The sequence below is a fragment of the Oncorhynchus tshawytscha genome, linkage group LG08, assembly GCF_018296145.1.
Source record: "Oncorhynchus tshawytscha isolate Ot180627B linkage group LG08, Otsh_v2.0, whole genome shotgun sequence".
NCBI classification, from domain to species: Eukaryota; Metazoa; Chordata; class Actinopteri; order Salmoniformes; family Salmonidae; genus Oncorhynchus; species Oncorhynchus tshawytscha.
In genome coordinates this window covers 72,657,572-72,684,970 of record NC_056436.1, presented here as the reverse complement: position 1 = coordinate 72,684,970, position 27,399 = coordinate 72,657,572, and the positions used below count along the sequence as shown (strand labels likewise).

The 27,399-nt window shown below is 44.4% G+C and overlaps 1 protein-coding gene across 6 annotated transcripts in view; it reads left to right on the top strand.

The window, feature by feature from the left end:
* Positions 1 to 419: 419 nt before the first annotated feature.
* micu3b (mitochondrial calcium uptake family, member 3b) overlaps positions 420 to 27,399 on the top strand; it is a 54,496-nt gene continuing 27,516 nt past the window's right edge. For 2 of the 6 annotated variants that reach the window (XR_002954352.2, XM_024428841.2), the window contains exons 1-12: positions 420 to 707; positions 2,286 to 2,433; positions 6,128 to 6,159; positions 6,792 to 6,870; positions 8,865 to 8,912; positions 9,012 to 9,094; positions 9,191 to 9,262; positions 11,564 to 11,605; positions 15,673 to 15,765; positions 16,376 to 16,467; positions 17,090 to 17,261; positions 26,464 to 26,572. Coding sequence is in view for 5 of the 6 variants with exons in the window: in XM_024428841.2 (XP_024284609.1) it covers positions 471 to 707; positions 2,286 to 2,433; positions 6,128 to 6,159; positions 6,792 to 6,870; positions 8,865 to 8,912; positions 9,012 to 9,094; positions 9,191 to 9,262; positions 11,564 to 11,605; positions 15,673 to 15,765; positions 16,376 to 16,467; positions 17,090 to 17,261; positions 26,464 to 26,572 (1,207 nt within the window). In the remaining variant the exon portion in view is untranslated. The remainder of the gene's footprint in view (positions 708 to 2,285; positions 2,434 to 6,127; positions 6,160 to 6,791; positions 6,871 to 8,864; positions 8,913 to 9,011; positions 9,095 to 9,190; positions 9,263 to 11,563; positions 11,606 to 15,672; positions 15,766 to 16,375; positions 16,468 to 17,089; positions 17,262 to 26,463; positions 26,573 to 27,399) is intronic. The other 4 variants (XM_024428842.2, XM_024428843.2, XM_024428844.2 and 1 more) reach the window with 4 other exon arrangements.

The following is a 27,399-nucleotide window of genomic DNA, read 5'->3' as shown; positions in this document are numbered from 1 at the left end:
GAGAGAGAGAGAGAGGGAGAGGGAGTTTGATCATGTATTTGGTTACATTGCAATATGTTGGCCATTGATTGTACTTTGCTACTTACCTATGGCAACAATAGTGACAGTCCTATCGCATTCTCACACTCATTAGTTTACTTCAGTTTGCACTGCACCAACCAGCAAGAGCAACTACCACAACCTAACAAACACCGTGATGTGATCAACATACTTACACATGAAACAACACATACAATAGCCTATGTATTGAGCTATATAATCAATGCAATGTGATGCCTCTATTTTAAGGCATTGCCATATTAACCCGAAAAATTCTAAGAGAAACTTGGATTCTTGACTGAGAGCCGCTACAAGACTGGGAGCGCAAAACATTCAGGTAAAACGGGGTGAAACGTCACACGGATTATCTCGCGATGGAAAAGAACAGCTAGCCGCGATCTTCTGCTATGACACTTCAATGAACAACAGCCATGGCTACCTTCCGTAGACTTATTTCCACATCGACAAATTTCTCATCTACCTCAGGGAGATTTGTATTTTGGAAACAAACACCGAAGAGAACTAAGACATTTAAACGTATTGCAACTGGAGTATGTATCGCCACCGGAGCTGGTTTCGCGAGTTATTACAATGTCCAAAATACACTGTCAAACCAAATCGATAATGGTTTACTTCTCGCATTACCAGAAGTATCTGCTACAGATAAGGTATTGTATAACCTACTTGTCATGGCATGGGACATTAGTATATAAAGCATGTATAATAAATATCATATTTATCTGTCTATGTAATAGCCTAGCAGATAGCCTAATATTAATAATGCACGCAATAGGCTGCCAGTGAGTGACTCTGTAGCTACACGTTAACATGCCCACTCAACTCACAACGCGAGGCAGAGCTGAAAATACTATTATTTTCGGGTAAGATTCAAGGTTGACGTTCCGTGATAGTAAAAAACCCATGGCATAAATAAAAAACGATCAAACAGGGATGCATTGTGTAGACAGAAACACACATGGCCATTTAATTTAAATGGACCAATGTGACTATTTGCCCCATTATAACAAGGGCGCTGTCCATGAAATGGGGTGCTGAAATATTTTGTACTGGTCTATTTCGTGAATAACGATTAAAATTACGTTACATAAATATAAAATACATATTAAGACCCCTTATAACAATTTAAATTCTCTCTCTTTTTTGAATCTTTTTTTTTTTAGAAGTGCCATGATTGCTATGTGAGAATAGGTGGAGGCAGTCTTCCTCGTCATAATATGCGTGTATAGGGCTATTTACATAGAGTGAGAAGACTTGGACACGTACAGGCAAACAGACAGGCAGTGACAATAATAATAGTGGAAACCAATAAGGCCCAGTGAGGCGTTGCTCTCACTCCCTCTGTTTAGTTGGCAGGTTTGTTTTAGGATGATCTGTGGGATCATTGCTGTAAAGCCTTCATTAGACTGTTGGATCAGTAAACCGTGCTGAAGTCACTGACCGCGGTCTAGTTTGCAACCCTCCTTTTACATTGTGTTCCTTTTTTAATACTTCCCAAATGCACCCTATTCCCTATATAGTGCACTATTTTTGACCAGGCTCTAGGGAATGGGGTGCCATTTGGGGCATAGCCTTTGTCCCCACCATCTTATCTAACTCTAGGGTGGTGAGGGTGGGAGTGGTGGTGACGGGACGTGGCTTGATGTAACCTTGACTGGGGGTTTGAGACACAGGAATCCAGGAACGTAGGAAACTGGACACGAGGACTTGGCGGAGGGGCTGACATTTGATGGTGGGGGTTTACCCAGAGGAGGAGGGTTGTGGGGGCAGGGGAGAGGGCGGGGAAGAAGGGGGGCACACATTCCCTGAGGTGTTTGCTGTGTGCCCAGTGGGCCTGGCACTCTGCCACCAGAGAGAGACGTCCACTCTGTCCTCGCCAGGCCAGGCAGGCCTGCCTCCTGATATCGCTGTTTTCTAAACATTTGTAGGAACGTTATCTGGTACACGCCTGACAAAACATGGTGCCCATTTTTTGAAGTAACACATGGGTTCTAGTTTTTAGCTCATGGGTTCTTCAAATTGGCTCATGTCCCCTGTAACTATTCTCCAAGTCAATGCTGTAAATGAGAATGTGTTCTTACACTAATGTTTGCCCATGAAAAAAACATGTTGTTTTTAAAACTATTCATTGAAACTTTTTTCACACTTTGCTTAAAAACGTTAAATTATTTTGGAAATATATATGTGTGCGTGTGTGTGTGTGTGTGTATGTGTGTGTTTTGTTTCAGGCCAAGACATTTGATCTGGATGATGGGGATGTGTACATGTCGTCCCATGAGGCCAGGTTTCGGTTGTTCAGCTCAGTGGAATATGAGGGACAGCTCTATATGACCCCACTGAACTTCATTGAGTCTGTCACCATGGGTGAGCCTAAGAGTGAGTACTAACCAACACACACACACACGCACGCACGCACGCATGCATGCATGCATGCACGCACGCACGCACACACACGCACACACACACACACACACACACACACACACACACGCACACACGCACACACGCACGCACGCATGCACGCACGCACGCACGCACACACACACACATCTCAAACACCCACCACTTGTTGCTTCTCCTCATATAGTCGATAAATAGTCATCAAACTAAGATGTTGACATATGGTGCTGATTAAATAACAATCTTCAGCAGTTCTATTCTGTACTGTACAGATGATGATGGTAGAGTCCGAGGTGCCAATGTTGTTTGCTGGACACTCACACCAACACTCATTATGTAAAGGCCTTGTGAGTGACATAAAAATAACTGTGTGATTGGCTAGGAGTCAAGTAGATACAGATCTTTACTAGCAGCACCACTGTTACGTCTCATTTCTGTAGCAACAAACTCTGACGGACAGAAAAGCAGACAGACGGAGACAAAACAGCATGTCTCAAGTGATAGACATTCATGATGTCTGTGAATCATGATGATTTTAGTCACTACATTAGAAGCTGTTAAACACATGCTAAATTATCAGATATAAACTCACAGTATTGGGATTGAATAAAGATCTTGTCTCCTTCCCAAATGGCACCCTATTCCATAGATAGTGCACTGTGTAGGGAATAGGGTGCCATTTGGGACATAAGCCCTGTATTCTGGGGCCTGTTGATGTGGTGTGTCTTGGTTTCCCTGGCATGTAACGAGGGGTATAAATGGAGCACTAATGTGAATAGCACACATTGCGTCAGCCTTCTCTCCTCACTCTCTCTGATGGCTAATGTGTTACGAAATAGGGATAATGACGTTTTATGGTTTTATGCTGTGGTTGTAAAATCAGATAAGTTTTTTCCCTGACTGAGGATGTTTGGAAAAGTCTGGGATATAGGGCAATTATATATCACAGAATATTGTCATCATTTACATACAGTATTTCATTTGAAAATACCTTCTGCTTTGCATTGCTGTTCAATTAAAATGATATCGCCAGAATCCCGTTTTCTAAAATTGTGGGAGCCTGTATGGTATTGTGGTAACCTATGTGGTATTGTGGTAACCTATATGGTATTGTGGTAGCCTATATGGTATTGTGGTAGCCTATATGGTATTGTGGTAACCTATGTGGTGTTGTGGTAACCTATATGGTACTGTGGTAGCCTATATGGTATTGTGGTAACCTATATGCTGTTGTGGTAACCTATATGGTGTTGTGGTAACCTATATGGTATTGTGGTAGCCTATATGGTATAGTGGTAACCTATGGTATTATGGTATTGTGGTAACCTATATGGTGTTGTGGTAACCTATATGGTGTTGTGGTAACCTATATGTTATTGTGGTAACCTATATGGTGTTGTGGTAACCTATATGGTATTGTGGTAGCCTATATGGTATTGTGGTAACCTATATGGTGTTGTGGTAACCTGTATGGTGTTGTGGTAACCTATATGGTATTGTGGTAACCTATATGGTATTGTGGTAGCCTGTATGGTATTGTGGTAACCTATGTGGTATTGTGGTAACCTATGTGGTATTGTGGTAACCTATGTGGTATTGTGGTAACCTATGTGGTATTGTGGTAACCTATGATGTGGTATTGTGGTAAGACTTGTGGTAAGACTCACAACTGTAATCACAGCCAAAGGTGCTTCTAAAAGGTTTTGACTCAGGGGCGTGAATACGTTTGTAAATGAGATATTTCTGTGTTTCATTTTCAATAAATTTGCAAAAAAAATCTTTGTCATTATGGGGTATTGTGTGTAGATGTGTGAGAGAAAAAAATCTATTTAATCCACTTTGATGTCAGGCTGTAACACAACAAAAGGTGGAATAAGTCAAGGGGTATGAATACTCTCTAAAGGCACTGCATATGGTACTGTGTGAGCTTATGTGGGTGGTTTCAAACTTGTTCCCATGACAAAAAGGAGCATCTCAGGTATTTCAGAGAAATTGCCTGTTTGCTTAGAACAGTGTTGGTTTTAATTCTGCCAAGGTAAATGGTCACTCTTTTCTAGTGATTTTAATGATTTTCTCTCTTCAAAGAATGAGCCAGCCAGCCAGCCAAATAAGCCCTGACCCAATGTATTCCTATACTGAGGCTAAAATGTCTGTTGGGAAAGGCACCAGTATAACTCTGGTCCTCATTGTTAGAGACTGATGTATGTCTAATGAAAGAGTTCATAGTCTGTGTTGATGTGTCTGTTTTACAGGACATAGCTAGCATTGCTACACATAGTTTTCTCAGGGTTTTTTCATCAACATTTTAGTCAAAACCGCAAAGATTTTCTGCTGAACAAATATATATACGCAAGTTACAATTTCTGAGTTACAATTCAAATAAGGAAATCAGTCAATTGAAATACATTCATTAGGCCCTAATCTATGGATTTGACATGACTGGGCAGGGGAGCAGTCATTAGTGGGCCTGGGAGGGCATAGGCCCACCCACTTGGGAGCCAAGCCCACCCACTGGGGAGCCAAGCCCACCCACTGGGGAGCCAGGCCCAGCCAATCAGAATGAGTTTTCCTCCACAAAACGACAGAAACACTCCTCAATTTCATCAGCTCATCAGCTCCGGTAGGCTGGTCTCCGACGATCTCACAGGTGAAGAAGCCAGATTTGGAGGTTCTGGACTGGCGTGGTTACACGTGGTCTGCGGTTGTGAGGCTGGTTGGACGTACTGCCAAATTCTCTAAAATGACGTTGGAGGCGGCTTATGGTAGAGAAAATAACATTAAATTCTCTGGAAACAGCTTTGGTCGACATTCCTGCTGTCAGCATGCCAATTGCACGCTCCCTAAAAACTTGAGTCATCTGTGGCATTGCCAATCTGTGGCATTGTGTTGTGTGACAAAACTGCACATTTTGATCATGCTGTTTAATCAGCTTCTTGATATGCCAATCCTGTCAGGTGGATTATTTTGGCAAAGGTGAAAAGCTCACTAACAGGGATGTAAACACATTTTTGCACAGAAATAAGCTTTTAGTTCATATGAAAAATGTCTGGGAAATATTATTTGAGGTCATAAAATATGGGACCAACATATGTTGCATTTATATTTTTGTTCAGTGTATTTTTACTGGACCACTGTGCTATGAAACCCCTGGGTCACTCTAATCTTTATACATTTCAGGCCTTGGTGTGAATGTGAATGAACTTTTCAGGGGATTAAATGCACAAATTGAGGATTTCCCCTTCCTCTTATATTTGCTTGTCCACCTAGACATCCCCGTTTGGTGGGAGAGCTCTACAATGCAAAGGGTCATCATAATTGCTTCCTCCATCAGAAACAGACCTTAAAGTTATTGTCACTGTTATCATCCCTCTGGGGTGGTAGGGCCATGTGAATCACCTAGCCTGGTGTTTTTATGAAGCCAACGCCTTATCTTATGGCCAGGGACCTTTTTATTGGGTATTGGAATGCGTTCCTGGAGATATGGCACTCATGTTTCAGTACAGCCCTGAGTCCAGCTGTCCTTTCTTACACATAGCCACTTGTTTTTCCACCATAAAGTACATTATAGGCTTGTTCATAGCATATTGTGCGAATAATTGTAATTTTTTTCACCATGAATAATACTGATCAGTTAATTTATTCTGAACAATACTTTCTTTTTTCTTTTTAGAAAAGAGGATTTGGAAGTCTCTAACAAAACAGGTGGGAGGTTTGTGATTACAGCACTGCATGCATTGACAAGTGTGAAAATGTATTTGAAATAGATCCCTGCTTTTCTCTTCTAAGAGAATAATCGATGTACACTGAGTGTACAAAAAATTAGGAACACCTTCCTAATATTGAGTTGCACCCCCTTTTGCCCTCCAAACAGCCTCAATTTGTTGGGGCATGGACTCTACAAGGTGTCAAAAGCGTTACACAGGGATGCTGGCCCAGGTTGACTTCAATGCTTCCCATAGTTGTGTCAAGTTGGCTGGATGTCCTTTGGGTGGTGGACCATTCTTGATACACACAGGAAACTGTTGAGCGTGAAGAACCCAGCAGCGTTGCAGTTCTTGACACAGACCAGTGCACCTGTCACCTACTACCATACCCCGTTCAAAGGCACTTCAATCTTTTGTCTTGCCCATTCACCCTCTAAATGGCACACATTCACAATCCATGTCTCAATTGTCTCAAGGCTTAAAAATGATTCTTCATAGTGTCACCTCCCCTTCATCTACCATGGAAAAGGGTGTTCCTAATCTTATGCTCAGTGTATAATAATGAATTATTCATGTTTGTGTACTGATTCTTCAAAGAGTAAACACTGTGATTTTCTTCCATTGTTGAAGGAGTTGGAACAGATGCTGGCAGACACCCCTCCTGTTTTTAAAGGATCATCCAATTTATTCAGGAACCTACGTCACCGAGGTAAGACTCCTTAACTCTCTCTATCATCAAGAATATGGCCAGTGGAATGTTTGCAGGTTCCATATACCAAATCAATCGAGAACAGAGTACAGGCAGTAAACACCATCTTATCTTTCCATCAATCAGTGATGTTGTCATTTGCTCTCAGGTAACCTTAGATACGAGGGTGAAGCAAATCTACCCTATATAGGATGTACCATTGATTAGCGATACCGTTACCAGTTATAATAAACTACATCCCTGTACTGAGAATGAGATGTGCTTGTATTTTCAAAATAGTGTAGCGATCCTTGAAATATGAGCCACGTTACGATTCCCATCAAGTAGATTCAATTTATTGCTGCAATGCATAGTGTTTGCCTTTTACACAAGAGACCCGGGTTCGCTTCCCACTCCCTCGATTCGCTACAATATTGACAAGCTGAGGAAAGGAGGTAATTGTAAATGTTCTTCAATGTTGTTATTTTCATGGAAACATGGTTCAAGTAACCTGTTCTCATTGCTCCCTGAAGAAGTGAACATCACTCCCTGCGTTTCAAACCCTGTGTTTGGTGTATAAGTTCTCCCTGCTCTCTCCTCTGTTGCTTTAGCTAAGTGCCAACGCTGGGATCTGGGGCTTTTAATCCTGCTGTTAAACATGGCGGTTTTGCAGAGAAAAAAAGGATTGGATTGATCAGCGAACAAAGCCTTGCTTTGAGAATGAGAGGTGCTGTTTGAACCCGGTTCTGTTGAGACACGTCCCACTGGCTGCCTCCTGATCACCATGGACATGATGAATCCTAAGAATGGAGTAGGATTACATCTCCGGTTCTGCCACTCTATACGAAGTGTTTCTGAGGAATTATTTCTATTGTCTGACAACATCTTCTTGAGCTCAGAGGTTGGAAGGGTTGGGGATTGGGGAGGGAAGGGGAGGGTTGGAGAGGGGAGGGAAGGGTAGGATTGGAGAGGGGAGGGAAGGTTTCTCTCTCCCTGAGTGAAGGTGTGTGTGGTATTGGTGAGACATGGCTGGAATCTTGAAGATTTTTTCTCTCCAACCTATTTAACCCTTAAAAAGTCAGAGAACTTTAGTCATTTTAAGGCCCTATACATTTTCAACAGAGAAGTTCTCGAGCAGATCAGTGACTCATGTTGGGATGCACCATTTCATTGGGACTTTTCAACAGAAACTCTCTATTGGCATCCAGTACTTCCCCACCGCATTCAACTATCCAAACGCAGACAAACATCAGATATCTGCAGAAGTTTTATATGACAAGGAGTATCAGAAATATAAAGAAAGAGGATTTTATTGGATGCACTACCATAGTCCATTCATAGTATTTTTTCCTCCCAAGTGTCCTTTTTTGGGGGGAAATCTCCCTGGAGCAAAGGCCATACCTGAATCTCCTTTTCCCATAACACCCAGAGCTGTCTGTGCTTTAGTCACTGTCTTCTCCTGCAAACAAACGCTTGGGAATGCTTTCAGAGGCAGCAAGACAACCCTCCTCAGTCTACTGAGATGGACCCTGACAGTTACTCTTCTCTTCTTCTCGCAGTCACACAACAAAGGGAGTTCTAGAACACAAAAAGGAACAGGAAGCCGAATCAGGCATCCACAATCAGTGACAGATCACTGGAGAATGTTTTAAACCTTGTTATCCAAACAGAGGACGCACCGAAGCCAGCACTGGGGCTTCATTTTGTTTGGGGTTGTGTCCAGATAGGTCACTTACGCTGTAAAGCCTCTGTTTGTGTGATGAGAACACCAACCATGAATTAAGAGGCACCTTTCTAAGATGTTATCAATATGAAAGAGAAGATTAGCTGTTGTCTAAAGGTGTTGCACTGTTTCGTGGGGTGTTTCATGCATGTGAAGAGTTAGGGCAGGACTTTGAAAAACTCTATATAACTCAAGTAAACTGCTAAGACTAATGTTCAATTATTTTATGAACTTTCTATATACATTTATGACAGTCAAGATTAAAGCCAAACATTTGTATTTTTGTTTCCAGGCATCATTGGTTACACAGAGTATCTATTCCTGCTCTGCATTTTAACAAGTAAGTATGTTTGATTAGATATTTTATTTAAAAAAGAAAGCATACGTAAGATGCTAGTTTGAACGTGGTTTCTTGTCTCTTTTCTCGGTCCTTTCCCAGAACCTCATGCTGGCTTTAAGATAGCTTTCAACATGTTTGATGCAGATGGAAACAAAATGGTGGACAAACGGGAGTTCTTGGTGGTATGTAATTATCTTAAGGTTAAATGAGAAGGATGGTTCCTTTGGTTAGTGAAGGAAGTCTGAATAACATCGGAACATCTTCTGTCTTCTAACCAGCTTGAGGAAATCTTCCGTAAGAAAAAGGATAGAAAAGAAGCAGATGATGGTGCTCCAAGGTCTGACAAGCTGGTAAGGAGAGGCATTTCTTTCTGGAATATTCTCCGCATTTAGGCCATGCATTTATTCTAGGTATTAATTCCTGTAAAGTTCAGTTAGATAGAAATTATGAAGAGCAATGTTTCCCCATTATACATTTAAAGTTTGGAACAATAAAATTGTCCTGCAGGAAGTATGGAAGTCAGGGAGAAAGTGTTTGAGCTGTAGACTGTTGAAAGACATTATGGTGAATGTGGTAGACTGTAGACAGACCGCATGGTGGATGTGGTAGACTGTAGACAGACATTATGGTGGATGTGGTAGACTGTAGACAGACCGCATGGTGGATGTGGTAGACTGTAGACAGACATTATGGTGGATGCGGTAGACTGTAGACAGACTGCATGGTGGATGTGGTAGACTGTAGACAGACCGCATGGTGGATGTGGTAGACTGTTGAAAGACATTATGGTGAATGTGGTAGACTGTTGACAGACATTAATGGTGGATGTGGTAGACTGTTGACAGACATTATGGTGGATGTGGTAGACTGTAGACAGACCGCATGGTGGATGTGGTAGACTGTTGACAGACATTATGGTGGATGTGGTAGACTGTAGACAGACCGCATGGTGGATGTGGTAGACTGTAGACAGACGGTATGTTGGATGTGGTAGACTGTAGACAGACATTATGGTGGATGTGGTAGACTGTAGACAGACAGTATGTTGGATGTGGTAGACTGTAGACAGACATTATGGTGGATGTGGTAGGCTGTAGACAGACATTATGGTGGATGTGGTAGACTGTAGACAGACCGTATGGTGGATGTGGTAGACTGTAGACAGACGGTATGTTGGATGTGGTAGACTGTTGACAGACATTATGGTGGATGTGGTAGACTGTAGACAGACAGTATGGTGGATGTGGTAGACTGTAGACAGACATGGTTAATGTGGTAGGCTGTAGATAGACAGTATGGTGGATGTAACACCAGGATTTGATCACAATGATAAGACAGACTATCTGAGTGAGGTCCTATCACATCAACAGTACAACAGGATTAGTCTTATTCAGTGAACCAATGAAAGGAGTGTACATGTTTGGAAATGTTTACATTCAAATTAATGTAAAGTCTTTAGATTGATAGACTATGAAATGTTTTGTGATAATGTCCTGTATTGTTGAAGACACCTTTGAACATAGATCAATGGACAGTCTTCCCTGCATGTTCTAACATGGTTCTATTTCTATTCCATATCTCTAAAATGGTTCTATCTCTACCCTATCTCTAACATGGTTCGATCTCTACCCTTTCCCTAACATGGTTGTATCTATACTCTATCTCTAACATGGTTCTATCTCTACCCTATCTCTAACATGGTTCTATCTCTACCCTATCTCTAACATGGTTCTCTCTCTACCCTTTCCCTAACATGGTTGTATCTATACTCTATCTCTAACATGGTTCTATCTCTACCCTATCTCTAACATGGTTCTATCTCTACCCTATCTCTAACATGGTTCTCTCTCTACCGTATCTCTAACATGGTTCTATCTCTAACATGGTTCTATCTCTACCCTATCTCTACCCTCTCTAACATGGTTCTCTCTCTACCCTATCTCTAAAATGGTTGTATCTATACTATATCTCTAACATGGTTCTATCTCTACCCTTTCCCTAACATGGTTTTATCTCTACTCTATCTCTAACATGGTTCTATCTCTGCCCTATCTCTAACATGGTTCTATCTCTACCCTCTCTAACATGGTTCTCTCTCTACCCTATCTCTAAAATGGTTGTATCTCTACCCTATCTCTAACATGGTTCTCTCTCTACTCTATCTCTAACATGGTTCTATCTCTAACATGGTTCTATCTCTACCCTATCTCTAACATGGTTCTATCTCTACCCTCTCTAACATGGTTCTCTCTCTACCCTATCTCTAAAATGGTTGTATCTATACTCTATCTCTAACATGGTTCTATCTCTACCCTATCTCTAACAGGGTTCTATCTCTACCCTATCTCTAACATGGTTCTATCTCTACCATATCTCTAACATGGTTATATCTCTACCCTGTCTCTAACATGGTTCTATCTCTATCCTATCTCTAACATGGTTCTATCTCTACCCTATGTCTAACATGGTTCTACCTCTACCCTCTCTAACATGGTTCTATCTCTACCCTGTCTCTAACATGGTTCTATCTCTACCCTATCTCTAACAGGGTTCTACCTCTACCCTCTCTAACATGGTTCTATCTCTACCCTGTCTCTAACATGGTTCTATATCTTGCATGCCCGCATCCATCTTTCCCCTGCATTTTATAGAACTTACAACTGTATGGGAACCGGGAGTCCCGTGCACAGAGAGTATGTATTCTCCCTCTCACCAGAATATCTGCACTTTCTGTTATGTGTTTTCTTCTTGGCTAGCCTGTTGCATGTGGCCTATTTTGCTTATGAAAAATGTAAGGAATCTACTGTAGTAACTTAGCCAAGTGAGCTAATGGGCATGAAAACCACGGAAGCCATTCCATGCTAAATGCATTGATGGTATTACTGTATCTTGGCCTTCTCATGTGCAAGGTTAGCAGAGCGTCATGCGAGCTGCGAGGTAGCCAGGACAATGCAGCCGTAATGGGTCCAGTCCAAACTCTGGCTGTGCCGCTGGACTGCCACAGCAGAGCAGATGATTTATGTACTGGCCTGCTGTCTTTCAGAGTGGCTGGCTGAGCGATGGGTTCCTTTTCAAAAGGCCCTTATCTGAAGACTGACAGCATTCCTCCCGGACCCCCATGTTTTATTTTTACAGTTTCTTAAAAAGGGGGTATTTGGGCTCGGGTTACCTTTTGTGGTGGGCTTGACCATGCTGATCGGCGTGCCAGTCAGTGAGAGCTATAGAGCTAGTACTGCTAGAATGAATGTCTCAACACAGACACATAGAAAAGGGTGCTGCTGCAGCTAGCAAGAAGACAACCCGTGCTTTTGAGATGGTTGTTTTAAGAGCTGTTGGGTTAAGGTGTGTCTTGGTTTTGATTTGTTCTGCATCACTCAAGGTATCCTCTCAGAGAATGGTTCAAAAGACAAATCTTTTCAAACTCTACATGACAGGCATGTCTTGAAACCTGCGGTTGGGCTTTCCCCACCCGTGTATTCTAATTACAAACGTTTCATACTCTTTTAATGGGCCGAGATGGAGAGAGAGCAGCGGTACATTAAAGACTTAGTAATTAGCTCTGGGATCAAGTCATGAATCTCCCTCTGGTGAAGAGCGATGAAGCGCAGAGTAAGATATGTTCTATCAGCTGTCTCAACTGTCTCGTTTCCCTGCCAGGCATGGAAAAAGAATAAGATAAATAAATATTATGAAATGAAGCAAGACACATTTTGAGGACGTGTGTTAGAGGATCTGGCCCTCACTGGTTGGCTGTTTGTGGTGCCTTTGAACAAGGCGATGTCGAGACATGAGAGACATCGAGAACCAGGGCAGAAAGGATGAGGTAAAAAAAAATCTGCACTTGTCAACAGAGTGTTTTGCTTACCTGTGGGTGGAGGCAGAAGTTGGCCCTGGAAAACTGTTTCACTGGGAATATTTGTTTCAAGGAAAGTCCTAGAGCTAAAACCTGATTGAATGGTGAACAGTACTACAGTTGAAGTCGGAAGTTTACATACACTTAGGTTGGAGTCATTAAAACTTGTTTTTCAATCACTCCACAAATTTCTTGTTAACAAACTATAGTTTTGGCAAGTCAGTTAGGACATCTACTTTGTGCATTACACATGTAATTTTTCCAACAATTGTTTACAGACAGATGATTTCACTTATAATTCACTGCATCACAATTCCAGTGGGTCAGAAGTTTACAAACACTAAGTTGACTGTGCCTTTAAACAGCTTGGAAAATTCCAGAAAATTATGTCATGGCTTTAGAAGCTTCTGATAGGCTAATTGACATCATTTGAGTCAATTGGAGGTGTACCTGTGGATGTATTTCAAGGCCTACCTTCAAACTCAGCGCCTCTTTGCTTGACATCATGGGAAAATCAAAAGAAATCAGCCAAGACCTCAGAAAAATCAATGTAGAACTCCACAAGTCTGGTTCATCCTTCGGAGCAATTTCCAAACTCCTGAAGGTACCACGTTCATCTGTACAAACAATTGTACGCAAGTATAAACACCATGGGACCACGCAGCCGTCATACCGCTCAGGAAGGAGACGTGTTCTGTCTCATAGAGTTGAGCGTACTTGGTGAGAAAAGTGCAAATCAATCCCAGAACAATAGCAAAGGACCTTTTGTTGAGGAAACAGGTACAAAAGTATCTATATCCACAGTAAAACAGGTCCTATATCGACATAACCTGAAAGGCCGCTCAGCAAGGAAGAGGCCACTGCTTCAAAACCACCATAAAAAAGCCAGAATACGGTTTGCAACTGCACATGGGGACAAAGATCATACTTTTTGGAGAAATGTCTACTGGTCTGATGAAACAAAAATAGAACTGTTTGGCCATAATGACCATCGTTATGTTTGGAGGAAAAAGGGGGAGGCTTGCAAGCCGAAGACACCATCCCAACCGTGAAGCACGGGGGTGGCAGCATCATGTTGTGGGGGTGCTTTGCTGCAGGAGGGACTGGTGCACTTCACAAAATAGATGGCATTATGATGTAGGAAAAGTATGTGGATATATTGAAGCAAAACATCTCAAGACGTCAGTCAGGAAGGTAAAGCTTGGTCGCAAATGGGTCTTCCAAATGGACAATGACCCCAAGCATACTTCCAAAGTTGTGGCGAAATGGCTTAAGGACAGCAAAGTCAAGGTATTGGAGTGGCCATCACAAAACACTAACCTCAATCCCGTAGAAAATGTGTGGGCAGAACTGAAAAAGTGTGTGCGAGCAAGGAGGCCTACAAACCTGACTCAGTTACACCAGCTCTGTCAGGAGGAATGGGCCAAAATTCACCCAACTTATTGTGGGAAGCGTGTGGAAGGCTACCTGAAATGTTTGACCCAAGTTAAACAATTTAAAGGCAATGCTACCAAATACTAATTGAGTGTATGTAAACTTCTGACCCACTGAGAATGTGATGTGAAGAAATAAAAGCTGAAATAAATCATTCTCTCTACTATTATTCTGACATTTCACATTCTTAAAATAAAGTGGTGATCCTAATCTGACCTAAAACAGGGAATTTTTCCTTGGATTAAATGTCAGGAATTGTGAAAAACTGAGTTTAAATGTATTTGGCTAAGGTGTGTGTAAACATCCGACTTCAACTGTACATGTAATGTTATCATTCATATAACTAGTATTACTAGTACTGTTACCAAAGAGTAATAATGCTAGACTCTCCATTATTATATCAATAGGACTGCAGGAGTAAAGGAATTCACTGTTGCATGACCTTACTGAGTGAGAGTTGGTCACACTGGTGAGAAGCAGCCTTGTTTGTTTGATGTCACACTAGTCCAGACAACATTCACTTGGATGAAAAAGACACTGACTTCCACAGACACTTTGGGATGCTGTATGTGAAAGAATCATTGTATTCTTGAAATGTATTGGATGGTTTCAATTGCCCATGATTATACAAGAGTGGCAACATTTTCTCATTGATAGGGTGTAACCTGCCTCCCCCTCTGGGACATGGTAGGGTGGGCCACTATCAACTACAATGAACAAAGAGAGATATCATTCCAAAATGTTTATTTAATCACAATCTGATCCCATTTCACAAGTGTGGATGAAAAGTACAGCGTAACCTGCATTCAGCTCGCAGCTATGTTCAAACGATGATGTATTCAGATTGAGTGGATTCAGTTACACTGTAAACCTGTCATGAATTCACCCTTCACGCCCTGTGTGTCTCGGACATATGCAGCTGTCTTGGCTGAATTCCTCGCCAGAAGGCTGCATGCTCCAGTGCAGAGCAGAGCTCACAGCTTTATGGATGGGGTGTTTCAGTCTTTCACAGACTTCCTAGATATGTGGTTACTATACCGACAGTGAGGACTTCTCAGCACTCATGTCCTGTCTAAGACTGCCTGGCTGGGTGGTTGGATGTCAGAGAGTTATTTTACTGTTGTCACTGCAAGGAGGAGTTCAGTAGTGTCAATCAGTTCAAATCAGTTGGCTATTTGAAAGATACTCTGTCTGCCTGTCTGTCGGTCGGTCTGTTTGTCTATTCATCTGTCTGTTTCTAGTTCTGTCTGTCCGTCCTTCTGTCCATCTCTACTTCTGTCTGTCCATCTGTCTGTTTCTAGTTCTGTCTGTCCGTCCTTCTGTCCATCTCTACTTCTGTTGTCCATCAGTCTGTTTGCCTGTTTTTGTGTGTGTGTTTAATGCTAATGCCTGATGCTAATGCTGTTAATATCTGCCAGATGTGCTCTGTCGTCATCTAACAGCTCTGCCTCCACTACTCTACCACCATCACAGGTCCTTAGAAAAGAGGCCCAGCAGTTAGAGCCCCGGGGCATGTGGGATGCTCTGAGAAAGGGGGCAAGCCAAGCTCTCTTTTCTGACCTGGAGGTAGCTACACAAGTCTTGTTTTCAGATGTGTCCCTTTCCTATTTAACCTGTAGATGTTTACGGGTTCTCTTGATTAGGTCTGTGTAATGTTGTGTCTTAAATGTCACATGATATGGATCATGCTCAATATATTGATTTATTTTGTTGTTGATGATAAACTATGTTGTTGGCCCTAGTTTGGTTGATGACTCTGATATGGCTCAGTACCATGTGTAACATGACTCTGATATGGCTCAGTACTGTGTGTAACTGTCTGGAGGAGAGAAAATGCTGGAAGTTCAACGTTGGTCTCCCTGTGTTTCCTAGCCACATATGAACCATTAACATAGTCAATTGTAAAATGACTGAAGTGTGCTACATTTACACATTGATATTAGACAATGAAGGGAGCATAAAAGCATTTGTCTGCATTTGTGTTGTTCAAGAGCTCTGTATGTGGCACTTGGGTGCATGTTTCTACGTACAAGCATGTGTGTGTTTGTGTGAATCAAATGTATTTTGCATGGTTGGGTCCTTGTGGATAAATGGTCCTCGTGGTCGGCCATAAGTGGTCCATTTCTTTATGAGGAATGGAAGTCAGACTAAATCACACATTTGTTTTCCCTCCCAGAATATAGATGAAAATATGACCGACACGACCCTGCTGGTTCATTTCTTCGGGAAAAAGGGAAAGGCAGAGTTGGGCTTCGATGATTTTTACAGGCAAGTAGGGAAATGTACAAAAACTCCTACTTACATCTTGCATTTCCAGTGTCAGATATATATGTAATGTGGAACAAAGTACTGAGTAAGGGTCTCAATAATTTCCGAATGCGCTGAATATAATGTACAATACACAATTGTAATTTCTACTAATTATAGAAATATTTGCACATTTGAATTAATCATACTCATCCTAACTCATTGTGGTAGCTATAGTCAGGTACCCAGTCCAGTGTCCCTTCTCTCTGTACTGTATGTGAGTTGGTGGTGGCATTACCTATTACCAGTGCTTCTATCTCCCTCTTCACTTCTCTGTCTCCCTCACCATCTCTCTGTCTCCCTCTTCACCTCGCTGTCTCCCACTGCTCTCTGTCTCCCTCTTCACTCCCCACTGTCTCCCTCTCCAACTCTGTCTCCCTCATCACCTCGCTATCTCCCTCTCCACTCCTCTGTCTCCTTCTCCACCCCTCTGTTTCCTTCTGTTTCCCTCTCTATCTCCCTCTTCACTCCTCTCTGCCTCCCTCTCCTCCCTGTCTCCCTCTCCACCCCTCTCTTTCTCCCTCTCCACCCTTCTCTGTCTCCCTCTCCACCCTTCTCTGTCTCCCTCTCCATCCCTCCCCAGATTCATGGACAACTTGCAGACAGAGGTGCTTGAGATTGAGTTCCTGTCCTATTCCAAAGGCCTGCCTATCATCAGTGAGGAGGACTTTGCCCACATCCTGTTGCGTTTCACCAACGTAGACGACATTGCAGGTTACCTGGACAATGTGCGCAAGAGCATTACAGATGAGAAGGTGATTGTGGAGCGCTTGCAATGTAGTCTTTGCCTTATGCTAACACACTCAAACACCCTAAGGCTCCCCCTCACCTCAAACTACCTCCATCCTCCATCCCCCCTCACCTCAAATTAACTCCATCCCCCTTCACCTCAAACTACCTCCATCCCCCCTCACCTCAAATTAACTCCATCTCCCCTCACCACAAATGACCTCCGCACCTCCTTCACCTCAAACTACCTCGATCCCCCCTCAGCTCAAACTACTCCATCTACCTCTATCTCCCACCTCAAACTACCTCCATCTCCTCTCACCTCAAACTACCTCCATCTCACCTCAAACTACCTCCATTTCCCCTTACCTCAAACTACCTCCATCCCCACTCACCTCAATCTACCTCCATCTCACCTTAAACTACATCTATCCCACCTCACCTAAAACTACCTCCATCCCCGCTCACCTCAAACTACCTCCATCTCACCTCAATCTACCTCCATCTCACCTCAAACTACATCTATCCACCCTCACCTAAAACTACCTCCATCCCCGCTCACCTCACACTACCTCCACCCCCTCACCTAAAACTACCTCCATCCCCACTCACCTCAATCTACCTCCATCTCACCTCAAACTACATCTATCCCCCTCACCTAAAACTACCTCCATCTCCCCTGACCTCAAACTACCTCCGTCTCCCCTCACCTAAAACTACCTCTATCCCCCTCACCTTAAACTACCTCCATCCCCCTCACCTCAAACTACCTCCATCCCCCTCACCTCAAAATACCTCCATCCCCCTCACCTCACACTACCTCTATCCCCCCTCACCTCAAACTACATGCATCTCACCTCAAACTACCTCCATCTCCCCTCACCTCAAAATACCTCCATCTCACCTCAAACTACATCCATCCCCCTCACCTCAAACTACATCCCCCTCACCTCAAATTAACTCCATCTCTCCTCACCACAAATGACCTCCACACCCCCTTCACCTCAAACTACCTCCATCCCCCTCACCTCAAACTACTCCATCTCCTCTCACCTCAAACTGCCTCCATCTCACCTCAAACTACCTCCATTTCCCCTTACCTCAATCTAACTCCATCTCACCTCAAACTACATCTATCCCCCTCACCTCAAACTACCTCCATCCCCCTCACCTAAAACTACCTCCATCCCCCTTCACCTCAAACTACCTCCATCCCCCTTCACCTCTAACTACCTCCATCTCCTCTCACCTCAAACTACCTCCATCTCACCTCAAACTACCTCCATTTCCCCTTACCTCAAACTACCTCCATCCCCACTCACCTCAAATCTAACTCCATCTCACCTCAAACTACATCTATCCCCCTCACCTCAAACTACCTCCATCCCCCTCACCTAAAACTACCTCCATCCCCCTTCACCTCAAACTACCTCCATCCCCCTTCACCTCTAACTACCTCCATCTCCTCTCACCTCAAACTACCTCCATCTCACCTCAAACTACCTCCATTTCCCCTTACCTCAAACTACCTCCATCCCCACTCACCTCAATCTACCTCAATCTCACCTCAAACTACATCTATCCCCCTCACCTAAAACTACCTCCATCCCCACTCACCTCAATCTACCTCCATCTCACCTCAAACTACATCTATCCCACCTCACCTAAAACTACCTCCATCCCTGCTCACCTCAAACTACCTCCATCTCACCTCAATCTACCTCCATCTCACCTCAAACTACATCTATCCCCCTCACCTAAAACTACCTCCATCCCCCTTCACCTCAAACTACCTCCATCCCCCTTCACCTCTCCAACTCCCTCCATCTCCTCTCACCTCAAACTACCTCCATCTCACCTCAAACTACCTCCATTTCCCCTTACCTCAAACTACCTCCATCCCCTCTCACCTCAATCTAACTCATCTCACCTCAAACTACCTCCATTTCCCCTCACCTCAAACTACCTCCATCCCCACTCACCTAAAACTACCTCCATCTCCCCTTCACCTCAAACTACCTCCATCCCCCTTCACCTAAAACTACCTCCATCTCCTCTCACCTCAAACTACCTCCATCTCACCTCAAACTACCTCCATTTCCCCCTCACCTCAAACTACCTCCATCCCCACTCACCTCAATCTAACTCCATCTCACCTCAAACTACATCTATCCCCCCTCACCTCAAACTACCTCCATCCCCCTCACCTAAAACTACCTCCATCCCCCTTCACCTCAAACTACCTCCATCCCCCTTCACCTCTAACTACCTCCATCTCCTCTCACCTCAAACTACCTCCATCTCACCTCAAACTACCTCCATTTCCCCTTACCTCAAACTACCTCCATCCCCACTCACCTCAATCTACCTCAATCTCACCTCAAACTACATCTATCCCCCTCACCTAAAACTACCTCCATCCCCACTCACCTCAATCTACCTCCATCTCACCTCAAACTACATCTATCCCACCTCACCTAAAACTACCTCCATCCCTGCTCACCTCAAACTACCTCCATCTCACCTCAATCTACCTCCATCTCACCTCAAACTACATCTATCCCCCTCACCTAAAACTACCTCCATCCCCCTTCACCTCAAACTACCTCCATCCCCCTTCACCTCTAACTACCTCCATCTCCTCTCACCTCAAACTACCTCCATCTCACCTCAAACTACCTCCATTTCCCTTACCTCAAACTACCTCCATCCCCACTCACCTCAATCTACCTCCATCTCACCTCAAACTACATCTATCCCCCCTCACCTAAAACTACCTCCATCCCCACTCAAATCTACCTCCATCTCACCTCAAACTACATCTATCCCCCTCACCTAAAACTACCTCCATCCCCCCACTCAATCTACCTCCATCTCACCTCAAACTACATCTATCCCCCCTCACCTAAAACTATCCCCCCCCATCCCCGCTCACCTCAATCTACCTCCATCTCACCTCAAACTACATCTATCCCCCCTCACCTAAAACTACCTCCATCCCCGCTCACCTCACACTACCTCCACCCCCTCACCTAAAACTACCTCCATCCCCACTCACCTCAATCTACCTCCATCTCACCTCAAACTACATCTATCCCCCTCACCTAAAACTACCTCCATCCCCGCTCACCTCACACTACCTCCATCCCCTCACCTAAAACTACCTACATCTCATCTCAAACTACCTCCATCTCCCTGACCTCAAACTACCTCCGTCCCTCACCTAACCTAAATCTACCTCTATCCCCCCTCACCTTAAACTACCTCCATCCCCCTCACCTCAAACTACCTCCATCCCCCTCACCTCAAAATACCTCCATCCCCTTCACCTCTAACTACCTCCATCTCCTCTCACCTCAAACTACCTCCATCTCACCTCAAACTACCTCCATTTCCCCTTACCTCAAACTACCTCCATCCCCACTCACCTCAATCTAACTCCATCTCACCTCAAACTACATCTATCCCCCTCACCTAAAACTACCTCCATCCCCACTCACCTCAATCTACCTCCATCTCACCTCAAACTACATCTATCCCCCCTCACCTCAAAACTATCCCCTCCATCCCCCTTCACCTCAAACTACCTCCATCCCCTTCACCTCTAACTACCTCCATCTCCTCTCACCTCAAACTACCTCCATCTCACCTCAAACTACCTCCATTTCCCCTTACCTCAAACTACCTCCATCCCCACTCACCTCAATCTACCTCAATCTCACCTCAAACTACATCTATCCCCCTCACCTAAAACTACCTCCATCCCCACTCACCTCAATCTACCTCCATCTCACCTCAAACTACATCTATCCCACCTCACCTAAAACTACCTCCATCCCTGCTCACCTCAAACTACCTCCATCTCACCTCAATCTACCTCCATCTCACCTCAAACTACATCTATCCCCCTCACCTAAAACTACCTCCATCCCCCTTCACCTCAAACTACCTCCATCCCCCTTCACCTCTAACTACCTCCATCTCCTCTCACCTCAAACTACCTCCATCTCACCTCAAACTACCTCCATTTCCCCTTACCTCAAACTACCTCCATCCCCACTCACCTCAATCTACCTCCATCTCACCTCAAACTACATCTATCCCCCTCACCTAAAACTACCTCCATCCCCACTCACTTCAATCTACCTCCATCTCACCTCAAACTACATCTATCCCCTCACCTAAAACTACCTCCATCCCCACTCAATCTACCTCCATCTCACCTCAAACTACATCTATCCCCCTCACCTAAAACTACCCCCATCCCCGCTCACCTCAATCTACCTCCATCTCACCTCAAACTACATCTATCCCCCTCACCTAAAACTACCTCCATCCCCGCTCACCTCACACTACCTCCACCCCCTCACCTAAAACTACCTCCATCCCCACTCACCTCAATCTACCTCCATCTCACCTCAAACTACATCTATCCCCCTCACCTAAAACTACCTCCATCCCCGCTCACCTCACACTACCTCCATCCCCTCACCTAAAACTACCTACATCTCATCTCAAACTACCTCCATCTCCCTGACCTCAAACTACCTCCGTCTCCCCTCACCTAAAACTACCTCTATCCCCCTCACCTTAAACTACCTCCATCCCCCTCACCTCAAACTACCTCCATCCCCCTCACCTCAAAATACCTCCATCCCCCTTCACCTCTAACTACCTCCATCTCCTCTCACCTCAAACTACCTCCATCTCACCTCAAACTACCTCCATTTCCCCTTACCTCAAACTACCTCCATCCCCACTCACCTCAATCTAACTCCATCTCACCTCAAACTACATCTATCCCCCTCACCTAAAACTACCTCCATCCCCACTCACCTCAATCTACCTCCATCTCACCTCAAACTACATCTATCCCCCTCACCTAAAACTACCTCCATCCCCCTTCACCTCAAACTACCTCCATCCCCCTTCACCTCTAACTACCTCCATCTCCTCTCACCTCAAACTACCTCCATCTCACCTCAAACTACCTCCATTTCCCCTTACCTCAAACTACCTCCATCCCCACTCACCTCAATCTACCTCCATCTCACCTCAAACTACATCTATCCCCCTCACCTAAAACTACCTCCATCCCCACTCACTTCAATCTACCTCCATCTCACCTCAAACTACATCTATCCCCCTCACCTAAAACTACCTCCATCCCCACTCAATCTACCTCCATCTCACCTCAAACTACATCTATCCCCCCCTCACCTAAAACTACCCCCATCGCTCACCTCAATCTACCTCCATCTCACCTCAAACTACATCTATCCCCCTCACCTAAAACTACCTCCATCCCCGCTCACCTCACACTACCTCCACCCCCTCACCTAAAACTACCTCCATCCCCACTCACCTCAATCTACCTCCATCTCACCTCAAACTACATCTATCCCCCTCACCTAAAACTACCTCCATCCCCACTCACCTCACACTACCTCCATCCCCCTCACCTAAAACTACCTACATCTCATCTCAAACTACCTCCATCTCCCCTGACCTCAAACTACCTCCGTCTCCCCTCACCTAAAACTACCTCTATCCCCCTCACCTTAAACTACCTCCATCCCCCTCACCTCAAACTACCTCCATCCCCCTCACCTCAAAATACCTCCATCCCCCCCCTCACTACCTCTATCCCCCTCACCTCAAACTACATCCATCTCACCTTAACTACCTCCATCTCCCCTCACCTCAAAATACCTCCATCTCACCTCAAACTACATCCATCCCCCTCACCTCAAACTACATCCCCCTCACCTCAAATTAACTCCATGTCCCTCACCACAAATGACCTCCACACCCCCTTCACCTCAAACTACCTCGATCCCCCCTCACCTCAAACTACTCCATCTACCTCTATCTCCCACCTCAAACTACCTCCATCTCCTCTCACCTCAAACTACCTCCATCTCACCTCAAACTACCTCCATCTCCTCTCACCTCAAACTACCTCCATCTCACCTCAAACTACCTCCATTTCCCCTTACCTCAAACTACCTCCATCCCCACTCACCTCAATCTAACTCCATCTCACCTCAAACTACATCTATCCCCCCTCACCTAAAACTACCTCCATCCCCACTCACTTCAATCTACCTCCATCTCACCTCAAACTACATCTATCCCACCTCACCTAAAACTACCTCCATCCCCGCTCACCTCAAACTACCTCCATCTCACCTCAATCTACCTCCATCTCACCTCAAACTACATCTATCCCCCCTCACCTAAAACTACCCCCATCCCCGCTCACCTCAATCTACCTCCATCTCACCTCAAACTACATCTATCCCCCTCACCTAAAACTACCTCCATCCCCGCTCACCTCACACTACCTCCACCCCCTCACCTAAAACTACCTCCATCCCCACTCACCTCAATCTACCTCCATCTCACCTCAAACTACATCTATCCCCCCCTCACCTAAAACTACCTCCATCCCCGCTCACCTCACACTACCTCCATCCCCTCACCTAAAACTACCTACATCTCATCTCAAACTACCTCCATCTCCCTGACCTCAAACTACCTCCGTCTCCCCTCACCTAAAACTACCTCTATCCCCCTCACCTTAAACTACCTCCACCCCCTCACCTCAAACTACCTCCATCCCCCTCACCTCAAAATACCTCCATCCCCCTCACCTCAAACTACATCCATCTCACCTCAAACTACCTCCATCTCCCCTCACCTCAAAATACCTCCATCTCACCTCAAACTACATCCATCCCCCTCACCTCAAGCTACCTCCATCTCACCTCAAACTACCTCCATCCCCCTCACCTAAAACTACCTTAATCTCCCCTCACCTCAAACTACCACCATTTACCTTCATCTCCCTCACCTTAAACTACCTCCATCTCCCCTCACCTCAATCTACCTCCATCTCACCTCAAACTACATCTATCCCCCTCACCTAAAACTACCTCCATCCCGCTCACCTCAAACTACCTCCATCTCACCTCAATCTACCTCCATCTCACCTCAAACTACATCTATCCCCCTCGCCTAAAACTACCTCCATCCCTGCTCACCTCAATCTACCTCCATCTCACCTCAAACTACATCTATCCCCCTCACCTAAAACTACCTCCATCCCCACTCACCTCACACTACCTCCATCCCCCTCACCTAAAACTACCTCCATCTCACCTCAAACTACCTCCATCCCCTCACCTAAAACTACCTTCATCTCCCCTCACCTCAAACTACCGCCATTTACCTCCATCTCCCCTCACCTTAAACTACCTCCATCCCCCCTCTTCTCAAACTACCTCCATCAACCTCCATCTCACCTCAAACTACATCTATCCCCCCTCACCTAAAACTAGCTCCATCCCGCTCACCTCAATCTACCTCCATCTCACCTCAAACTACATCTATCCCCCTCACCTAAAACTACCTCCATCCCGCTCACCTCAAACTACCTCCATCTACCTCCATCTCACCTCAAACTACATCTATCCCAAGTCACCTAAAACTACCTCCATTCCCGCTCACCTTACACTACCTCCATCCCCCCCCACCTAAAACTATCTACATCTCATCTCAAACTACCTCCACCCCCTCACCTCAAACTACCTCCATATCACCTCAATCTACCTCCATCCCCCTCACCTCAAACTACCTCCATATCACCTCAATCTACCTCCATCCCCCTCACCTAAAACTTCCTCCATCCCCTCCTTCACTCCTTTACTGTTACCTCCCAGAAACCCCCCTCTGCCCCCTTAACCCTCCAGACGACCCCCCACAAACCCCCTCCCCCTTAACCCCCACCAGATGATCCCCCTACACACCCGCTCAGCCCTTTGCCCTTGACTCACCAACACCTCCTGGCCCCCAAGGCAACTCAGCCTAAATACCCTCATAGCCTTTTGTTCCAAACACATGCAAGTGTGCTTTACTTAGTTTGGAAGTGTGAGGTTGATTTAGTCAACCAGTAATCAACTGGTCATTCTCATGTTTTTCAATCAATTAAATCTTATTTTCTATTTTCAGTGTTGACAAAAAAGAAGATTAAATGTTACTTATTTAGCAATAAACTGAGTGGCAATAATGTGTAGAGTGGTATCAGGTAACCAGCTTGCCATAACATAGATAGTGATACACCAAGATGGAATAGAATTTCTTATTGTGTAATTTCTGTTCTGTGGTATTACTGAAATGATTAATGTGGACATACTATCTAACCAAATACTTGTCTGAAAACTTCTCTGTTGTTTTTAACTTGTGGTGAAGGCAACCGTGAATTAGTTGCTGAGTGAAACTTTCACATTTGAGGTTTTTAGTTTGTTTTTCATTCGACACACTGACCCCCACATAAAGAGGTGAGCAGCTTCTTAGCGGGCCGAGTAGCTTGTTACTAGATCGCCATTGATAATCAAGTGGGTCTCGTCGTTGTGCTAAGAGATAGTTTATGGAGCTTGCTTTGTTAAAATAGCAAAGCGTCACAAATGGCTCGTTACATCATTTGTTAGGCTCAGTGTGTTGGTTATGTTGGAGGGCCCACTGAGGGAGGGAGCAAGCTATAGGAGTTTCTAGTAGCATTGGGATGGTTGTGTCGGAAGGACGCCGGAGGGAGCGAGCTATAGGAGTTTCTAGTAGCAGTGGGATGGTTGAGTGGACATCAATAGGGCCTGTGTTTGACTCATCTGCCAACCCTGAGATGTTTGGGATTCAGCCCCCTTTTGTTTTTGTTTATGTAAGTGTTAGGTTAATCTGCTTTAGAAAACTCTACAAACACACTGACCTTTTCCCCAAAAGCTACAATCAACTCATAGTATCCATACCAGGGGGGAACAACCCAGCGATGTATACTCTGTCTGTTTGGTCATTTTCCTGCCTTTGTGTCTGTTATCTGTGTGATGTCTTCAAGGTCCCGCGGACACTAAAGGCTTCCCTCTGGTTTAAGTGGAGTAGATTATGTGTCATGTGAAGTGCTGTTGCATTGTCTGGCTGGCCTTTTGGGTTGGGACATCCAGTCGTTTGCTTTATGTGTAATTCATTCCTGTCTCTCTCACGCCGTTTGAGCTTCAGATTTGACTCCTCTTTTTACTTTTATACTTTAATATAATAGAGAATCTTTTTCAGTCTTTATTGATTTGAGTTGAGATAAATTACTGTTTAGTCTGCTTTGTAAAATGAATAGATTTAAATTGATTTGACTGACTTGGATTTGACTTTGATTTGAATTGGACTTTTTTAATCTTGTAGGGAATCACCTTTGATGAGTTCAGATCCTTCTTCCAATTCATGAACAACCTGGAGGATTTCGCTATAGCCATGCAAATGTACAACTTTGCCAACCGTTCCATTGGCCAAGGTTAGTTCCAATCGTTCCATTGACCAAGGTTAGTTCCAATCGTTCCATTGGCCAAGGTTAGTTACAATCATTCCATTGTCCAAGGTTTGTTCCAATCATTCCATTGTCCAAGGTTTGTTCCAATCATTCCATTGGCCAAGGTTAGTTCCAATCATTCCATTGTCCAAGGTTTGTTCCAATCATTCCATTGGCCAAGGTTTGTTCCAAACGTTCCATTGACCAAGGTTAGTTCAAATTGTTCCATTGGCCAAGGTTAGTTCCAATCATTCCATTGTCCAAGGTTTGTTCCAATCATTCCATTGGCCAAGGTTTGTTCCAAACGTTCCATTGACCAAGGTTAGTTCAAATTGTTCCATTGGCCAAGGTTAGTTCCAATCATTCCATTGGCCAAGGTTTGTTCCAAACGTTCCATTGGCCAAGGTTAGTTTCACTCTTTATTTGATTTGTTTGACTACTGAAATACATGGACGAGGAATAACCACACTGTTTTTACACTGTTCCATTGTTCCACTCTTCAACTGTTCCACTGTTCCACACTTCAACTGTTCCACTGTTCCACTCATCCACTGTTTACACTGTTCCACTCTTCAACTGTTCCACCCTTCAACTGTTCCACTCATCCACTGTTTACACTGTTCCACTGTTCCACTCTTCAACTGTTCCACTCATCCACTGTTTACACTGTTCCACTGTTCCACTCTTCAACTGTTCCACTCATCCACTGTTTACACTGCTCCACTGTTGCACTCTTCAACTGTTCCACTCTTTAACTATTCCACTGTTCCACTCATCCACTGTTTACACTTTTCCACTCTTCAACTGTTCCA